An 8574-nucleotide genomic window follows, 5' to 3' on the forward strand; every position below is an offset into this window, starting at 1 on the left:
TCAGTCACGTTTCATTTTCTGTGGGTTTTGGGCATTGCTCAAAAATCCTTCTTTTTTCTTCCCTTTCCCCGTAGGGAGTACACAGGAGAAAAAGGGACTGAACAGTCAGAGGAATCAGTAAGTAAACGGATCACTGTCTCTACTGACTTCCAAGCTGCTTTGCTGCCCTTCTTTCTGTAGAAGGAATAAGTGCTCAATGCCAGTGGGGTGAATGGTTAGTCTCGGACCAGGGCTTGGGAGGGCCAGCCCCAGATCCCTGCCGTGTCCCACAGTCACCTGGTGAGGATCCATGGCACCGACACCAAGGAATAAACCGGGAAAGTCACTAACCCTTGCAAAAGGAATCTTATATTATGTATCTCTGAATGTAACACACTGCAAACTGTACCATACAAATATACAAAGACAACGTTCCGTGCGCCTTGGCGTTTAGTCATGCCTGCCACATGACCACGGAAACGTCTTTGGACAGCACTGGCTCTTCGGCTTGGAAACGGAGATGAGCACCGCAACCCTAGAGTCTGATTCGACTGGCTTTCGAGCAAGGGAACCTTTACCTTTACCTTACAAATACAAAATAGTGCAAATAGTTCAAATTAACGAAGAGTCCGGCTTCAACTTCGTTTCGCAAGTAGACTTCATCAGAAGTAATATTTAGCTGTGAACAATAATGTAAGTTATACAATCTGTATAAAAATGTGTGTGCAAATCATAAATTATATACACTTTATAGTCTCAGGACTGGACAAGTAAAATTATTATTTTTTTACTACCATGCGTTGTATGATAATTTTCTGTGGTTGCACTGATCCTTCCTAGGTTGCTATATGTTTTTAAACTGGGATTAGCCTTTGTATTCTATAAAAGAAAATACAATAATATAACATTAGCATGACATCTCATTGACCAAACCCAAATAAGAAGGTGACAAGCCTAAAGATTATAGTGACAACTTACCCACAAAGTTTAAGAGTTCTTATGACGGGCATGACTAAGTAACAACAAACTTCAGCGTCAGAATGCCTCTATGCTAAGCATTACACTACTGCCCCTTATACAACGTGTTGATGTCATTGCGAGACCAGGTCCCTCCCACTATACCAGGTAAGTGACTTGGCAACCCTAAATCGGTGGGGGCAGGCAAAACAGGGTCTGTAAGTCAGAGCAGGCCTGTTCTGTCACAGTGACAAATACAGAAATCTCACTGGCTGATACAGCTTGACCGTTTTCACGGGCAGTGTCGTCACCTAGAACTTTCACAAGATTCTCTCTCTTCCCCCCCCCCCCCCCAATCTCCTTCCAGTTGGGAAGACCGGCAGATATTTGAAACGGTACGCTCCTACTCAAGTGAGTGTCGTAGAATGAGCAGTTGCTTAACATAGGTGTGATACAAGGGCCATTCTGCCACACAATTCACCACAGTCTTTGCACCTCATGTGTGGTAAAATCCTTCATAGCACTTGGGGACGGAAGGTACAAAAGGCAGAGGTGTTCTGGCATTAGAATATGAATCTCGGGGTGGCTTGACCCAAAAAGATGACTTAAACCAGGGATTCCCCAGCTTTTCTGAACGTGCCAAAATGGACGCCACAAAATGGCTCCTGCAAGGAGGCGGAGCCAGCCACAAGAATGATTGCCTCACAAGAATTCTGACTCAGTGTGGTGGGCGCAGTGCCAAAATGGACGCCACAAAATGGCTCCTGCAAGGAGGTGGAGCTGGCCACAAGAATTATTGCCTCACAAGAATTCTGACTCAGTGTGGTAGGCGCAGTGCCAAAATGGACGCCACAAAATGGCTCCTGCAAGGAGGCGGAGCCGGCCGCAAAAATGATTGCCACAGCTTAACTTCAGTCACACGGTGAAGATCCTTGTGCTGTGGTGGCAGCTGCCGCCAAAGCAACGTTTAAAAAAATCTGCACAGCCAATCAAATCTCCCAACAATCCGTCAGAAGACTTTCTGGCCAAAAGCCCTATCTGCCCTGCCCACTTTCTAAAAACACTTTGCAGGTACCAGAAATGGTATCAGCAGGCTCCTGCAGGTAACCACATTGGGCACTCTTAACTTAAACAAAGAGGGAGAATGTAGATTCTGCTTACTGAAAGAGAAACAGACACATACCTTGACAACATTTCACGGGCGGAAACTGGGCTACTCCTGTAACACCTCAGTTCTCTTGCCGACGGCCTGTGCTCACCTATGAGGAAAGGCCAAAGAGTCTGAGACTCTTCAGCTGGAAGAAAGGATGACCAAGGGTAGAACGTAGCTGAGGATTATAAGGTTGTGCACAGGGTGGAGAAAGTGAACAGAGAACTTTCTTCCGCTCTCTCAGAATGCTAGAACTTGGGGGCACCCAGTGAAGTCAGTGGGCAATAGATTTGGGACAGACCAAAGGAAGCACTTTTGGGTAATGAAACGGGCAGGCACTGCCAGTGGAAGTGGTGAAAGCCACAAACATTTAGATAGAGATCATAGAGGAGAGGTCCATCAGTGCTTTCTAGCCATGGTTAATAACTGGAACCTCCATGTTTAGAGGCAGTATGCCTCAGAAAGCCAGTGCTTAGGAGGCAACAACAGGGAAGGCCTTTGCCTTTCCCCCTGTTTGTTAGCCCGGGCAGCTGGTTGGCCACTGTATGAAACAGGATGCTGAACTAGACGGATGACTGGCCTGATCCAGCCGGGGTGGCCTTGGGTTCTTAACCACCATCACAGTTCACTGCTGAAGACTCTGCCCTTCTCTCTTATCCTATATATTGTATTCCTTTATTCTGAAACAGTCTCTTTTTCTCCCTGCTAATTAAAAAGCCAGGGAGGGCTGTGTACTTTGGGGTTAAAGATGTGCTAGAAATACAGAATTGTCTTATGAGTAGTTCGTTCAAAACAGAGTTGGCTAACAGCAGGATTTGAAACCACACGCTTTGCCCTGCTGGGTTGCCTTGGTGTCCGTGTGTGTTTGACATGGATGGGTGCTAGAGAAAATGACACACGCACCCCATACACAGAAATGCAGCTTCAAGAAGCTGAGGGAACAGGTTAGGTTTATCTTTGATAGAATCATTTTTTATTAAATAATAATTTCTTTTATACATTTGGACTGAATAATGAAGTTTCTTCTCTTTTCCACCACCACCTCCTCTATTTTTCTTTGAATAATTTTAGGAAACAACATCTGGTTAAATTATATGTGTACTAAAACTCTGTAACAGGTCTTTGAATGTGTGTCTAGAATATATAGATAATAGTGACCATTGAGGAAGGCCCTTAGGGGCCGAAACGCGTTTGGTCTTCAGTTGTAAATTATTTACCCATCGTATGTATAGAGGATAAGCTTTTATAGTCTGATCTTAGACAAAGTAATTTTTAATCAGGAAAGTTTTAACATGTGTACACCTTAATAAATATTTGTACTTTTATATATAAGGTTTAGCTTAGCCCTTTTTGGTTCGTAGTCATATCCTGGGTTGAGTCCCCCCCCCTTTTTTTCCAGTTTTTACGTTTAACTAGACATCCTACCAAAGGCAAAAACAGAGACAGCAATGCATGAACGCATCGATTGTTGGGGATGGCACTCCTGGGAAACATGCAATGGTTCAGTCACGTTTATACCTCAGAATTATTCCTTGGTAATTTTGGTTCCCCATTTTCCCCCTATAGTATCGAGACAAGAACAGCTGAAGATGCCATGCAACACCCCAAAGAAAAGGTAGACAATGGCATATGGTGGGTTGGCTGAGAACCAGTGTAGTATAGTGGTTGCACTAGGATCTGGGTTCAAATCCCTGCTCTGTTGTGAAGCTTGCTGGGGTGGGCCTTGGGCCAACTCATTCTTCCTTACCTCACTGAGTTGTTGTGAGAATAAAATGAGGAAGGGAGGACCATCCATGGCCCCTTAGTCATCTTAGAGATTGGGCGGGTTGCGCTAAATGGGCTGTGGTTAGGGTGGTTTCTGGTAGTACTGATAAAAAAATTGAAATATATTTTCTCTTCCCCCATTTCATTTTAGCAAAAGCAGCAAACATCGTTCCATTCCAAGTCGTCATGCTGGTATTTTTTAAAAAAATTAAAATAATAACTGCACAATTGAACTGAAGTTGAGTCATGTGGGTTGTTGTCAGGTTTCTCTCACTAGCACCAATGGGATTGAAAAGGGGGTTTTGCTTGGATCATGCACACAATAATCACCATTCTTCTCCCCCCCCCCATTAACTTTTTTATTTTTAAAGACAAAACTAACATAAAAGAGGGGAAATTATTCTTACAATTCCTTGTTTAACAAACTCATGGCTAATTTATTGTACGTTTATATATTTCACCTTGTATCATGTATATCTCTTGCACATATATCAAAATTGTACTTTGTATATCCTTAAAGTTTTAATTGTCTGTATGGTTTATTTATTATAGTCTTCAAACCACTTATAAAATCTTGACCATGTATTATCAAATGTAGATTCTGGTTGCCCTTTCAAAGTTAAAGTTATGTCAAACAGGAGATTAAAATTTCTCCTTTCACAGATGGTAAATTGAGGCCAGATGCAGTCTTGATTGGTTGACATTATTTATCATCTGCCTTTCTCACTTGGACTCAAGGCGGATTACACAGAGGGAGTCAATATAACTGACAGGATAGGACAGTCAATAAACAATACAATAGGATTCCGGTTGCAGAACCAACCAGAAATCTAAACACAGAACTGAAACAAAGCATGTTTAGTACCATGACCAATGCTTCCTCTAAGCTGTGGAGTCTGGTGAGCAAAAATTCTACTTATGAGCTGCCGGCATTAAACTTCTGAGCGAGCGATTTGGCTGCTGCATGAATTAGATTGCTCTGGAGCCCTCCTTCCTGAGCGGAGACAAAAATGTGTGAGCCGGAGGCTGAAAAGCTGTGAGCTAGCTCACACTAACTCAGCTTAGAGGGAACAGTGACCATGACACATAATATGATACAAACATTAATCCTAGTTTGAGCAAGCTAAACACAGTCGTATAGGCCACAGTCCCTAATAAAGTTTCCAGTACAGTGCAACTCTCGTCAGTTTGGTGTAGTGGTTAAGAGCACGGACTCTAATCTGGGAGAACCTGGTTTGATTCCCCACTCCTCCACATGAAGCTGCTGGTGTGACCTTGGGTCAGTCACAAGCTCTGTCAGAGCTGTTCTCTCACAAGTCGTTTTCAGTCAGAGCTCTCTCAGCCCCACCTGCCTCACAGAGGGTGTCTGTCGTGGGGAGAGGAAGGGAAGAAGATTGTAAGCGGCTCTGAGATCCCAAGTGAAGGGCAGAGTATAAATCCAATCTCCTCTTCCTTAGAAAAGCCCTCTTGAATTTTCTGCAGAGTTTGGAGAGAACCAGGAGAGCGGGAGCCGAGCCGGCCTACTAGGGAGGGGATTGGAATGGCTTGGCATGCAAAACCAGTCCCTGTCCTTGGTCCTGCCAAAAACCATCCAGTGTTAAATGACCATTGGCTTCCAAGTTGATCGGTCCAGTCTCCAGAAGCTTGGCTCCACGGTCAGGAAGAGGCCATTTCCAGACTTGCTCTGATACGGCAAACGGCATAGAACGGAGCAGATTCTTGCTGCCGCCGCCAAAGAAATGCCGCTTGAGAGTCAGGGGCCCTTGGCCACCGTGTGGGATGCAGCACGCAGAGACGTTACAAGCTGGTCGGTGCAGCGGAAAGAGGTTTCTGCCAATTGCCCCTTCTCTGTCACACTCTCGCTCATTCCTCAGGATCCTCAGATTCCTCGAATGGATTTTTCAGGGGCTGCAGCCAGAAGGGGAAGACGGGGAAGGAGCTTTCTAGGAACTCCTGGCTCTTCAGATCCCAGCCGTCCTCCACCTGAGCCCTTCAGAAGTGTGAGAGGCAACCCCACAGGAAAAAAGGCCGAAATGCTAGGAATGAGTCATGAGCCATGCTCCCTCTAAGCTGCGGACTCCTGTGAGCAGAAATCCTACGTTGTGAGCGACTGGCATTAATGTTGTGAGCAAGCAATTTGGCTGCTGCATAAATTAGTTTGCTCTGGAGCCATTCTTCCTGAGCTGAGACAAAAAGATGTGAGCCAGAGGCTAAAAAAACTGTAGCTAGCTCACACTAACTCAGCTTAGAGGGAACACTGGTCATGAGCCTGCCCTAGAGAGCCAAAGTAGCGTAGGCTGTTGATGTCTCCATCCCACGTGGCTCTTCTCAAGGTATAAAACCTACTCAGAGTCTCCGAGCGGCTTCCAATCTCCGTCCCTTCCTCTCCCAACAACAGACACCCTGTGAGGTAGGTGGGGCTGAGAGAGCTCTGAGAGAACGGCCCTTGAGAGAACAGCTCTGAGAGAACTGTGGCTTGCCCAAGGTCACACCAGCAGCTGCATGTTTCCGGTTCTCCGGATTAGCGTCCGCCGCTCTTTAACCGCTACGCCAAGCTGGCTCCCTAGTTCAGAGGGGGTTTGCCATCGCCTGCCTCTGTGTAGCAACCCTGGGCTTCCTTACGGGCTCCCCTCCAAGTACTAACTGGGGCCAGCCCTGCTTAGCTTCCAAGATCTGACGAGATCAGGCTAGCCTGGGTTCCTCCAGTCAAGAAGGGGGAGATTACTGATGGGAGAGCAGGTTACAGATCTTGAGAAAGAGGATTTGTTGTGCAAACCGCTTGGTAGCTTGAAAGGTTCCTCCACCTGCTGACTTTCTGTTGACTTTGCTTTCAGAGCCAGTTTGGTGTCGTGGTTAAGTGTGCGGACTCTAATCTGGGAGAACCGGGTTTGATTCCCCACTCCTCCACTTGCACCTGCTGATGTGACCTTGGGTCAGTCACAAGCTCTGGCACAGCTGTCCTTGAAAAAGAGCAGTTTGTGTCAGAGCTCTCTCAGCCCCACCCACCTCACAGGGTGTCTGTTGTGGGGAGGGGAAGGGAAAGGAGTTTGTAAGCCACTCTGAGACTCCAAGTGAAGGGCGGGGTATAAATCCAATCTCTTCTTCTTCTTCTTCAGATGACCGCGCACAGTCTAGGTATCAGAATGCTGGGAAAGGTATGTGCATAATTTTTAACGTGTCTCAGGTGAAAAGAAGAAAGCGGGAGCTGAAATTCATTCTTGGCTGTTGGTGTCCTCAGAACTGGCAGGCGAAGGGTTGGAGGACAGGAGAAAAGTGCGTTGGTTGGGATTCCCTCCTTTGCTCACCTGTTAATGGTGCAGGAACCTGATCTCACACAGTCTTTTTATACCTGGCCTTCTTTCTGCTATACCGTCCTCCTTATTCGTTCACTTCATTTATAGCCTGCCTTTCACACTGATAGGAACCCAAAGCTGTTTAAATTGTTCTCCTCTCATCCTTTATCTATCCTCACAACAACAATCCTGTGAGGTAGGTTAGGCTGAGAGTGTGTGACTGGCCCAAGGTCACTCGGCAAGCTTCCTTGGCAGAGTGGAAATCTGAACCTGGGAGAGAACAGCGTGTTGTAGTGGTTAAGTGTGCGGACTCTAATCTGGGAGAACCAGGTTTGATTCCCCACTCGTCCACTTGCACCTGGCTGGATGACTTTGGGCAAGCCGTAGTTCTGATAAGAGCTGTCCTTGAAAAAGAGCAGTTTCTGTCAGAGCTCTCTCAGCCCCACCTACCTCACAGGGTGTCTGTTGTGGGGAGGGGAAGGGGAAGGAGTTTGTCAGCCGCTCTGAGACGCCTTCGGGTAGTGAAGGGCAGGGTATAAATCCAATCTCTTCTTCTTCTTAAGGTCAGTGGACTCTAATCTGGAGAACTGGGTTCGATTCCAGCTGAGTGACCTTGAGTCAGTCACAGCTCTTTCAGAGTTCTCTCAGCCCCCCAAAATAATAAGTCTCGTCCACCGCCTAGTGGTGCATAAAGCTAAAGAGCTAGAACTATAGGCTGCCAGACAAACTTAGGATCTCCCGGCTATACTGCACACAAGGCCATACGATAATTATTTTTTTCTGAAGCTGGGTCTTCCAGATCCTAGTTGGATACTCTGGCTCCTACATCACAATGGCTATCTCAAATACCAAAACTGTTTTTCCTAAGTTGTTTTTTTTTTGGGGGGGGGGTGTCCTCCTTCCCTGCCTCATGTGCCCATCTAATAACAATTGGCCTCCATGTGCTTTTTTTTTTTTTTGCCATCAAGTCATAGCTGACTTGTGGTGACCCTGTAGGGTTTTCAAGGCAAGAGACGTTCAGAGGTGATATCCCATTGCCTGCCCCTGTGTTACGACTCTGGTCTTCCTTGGAGGTCTCCCATCCAAACACTAGCCAGGGTTGATCTTGCTTAGCTTCTGAGATCTGAAGATCGGGTTAGCCTGGGCTGATAGAGGGTTCGAGTTGCTTCATGTATATTGCGATCCTCACAACAGCCCTATAAAGTAGGCCAGCATTTGCCTCTAATAGGCAGCCACTGGGGCACTGAATTTTCCCCATTTTCCTTTCGCGCGGCCCCTTCTGATTCTTGCAAAAATCTTTTTTGGGGGGGGGGGGCTGGAGTGGGGAAGGGACCAAGGGATGAAAGGGGACCACTTTTTCCTGCAAAACTGAGCTTGCAGAAATGGGAAGGAGGAGCAATTTGGGCCCTGTGATCCTGGGAATGGTCTTTC

The 8574-nt window shown here is 46.4% G+C and overlaps 1 protein-coding gene across 1 annotated transcript in view; it reads left to right on the forward strand.

Annotated features, from left to right (window-relative positions):
• The first annotated feature begins 1310 nt into the window (after positions 1-1310).
• Positions 1311-8574, forward strand: part of LAT2 (linker for activation of T-cells family member 2) — a 15497-nt gene continuing 8233 nt past the window's right edge. Inside the window, exons 1-4 of the mRNA XM_015428275.1 lie at positions 1311-1347; positions 3653-3701; positions 4002-4042; positions 6967-7005. Of these exons, the coding sequence (XP_015283761.1) occupies positions 3676-3701; positions 4002-4042; positions 6967-7005 (106 nt within the window). The 5' untranslated portion in view covers positions 1311-1347; positions 3653-3675. The remainder of the gene's footprint in view (positions 1348-3652; positions 3702-4001; positions 4043-6966; positions 7006-8574) is intronic.

This window comes from Gekko japonicus, unplaced genomic scaffold (genome assembly GCF_001447785.1).
Source record: "Gekko japonicus isolate JY-2015 unplaced genomic scaffold, Gekko_japonicus_V1.1 scaffold677, whole genome shotgun sequence".
Taxonomy (NCBI): Eukaryota; Metazoa; Chordata; class Lepidosauria; order Squamata; family Gekkonidae; genus Gekko; species Gekko japonicus.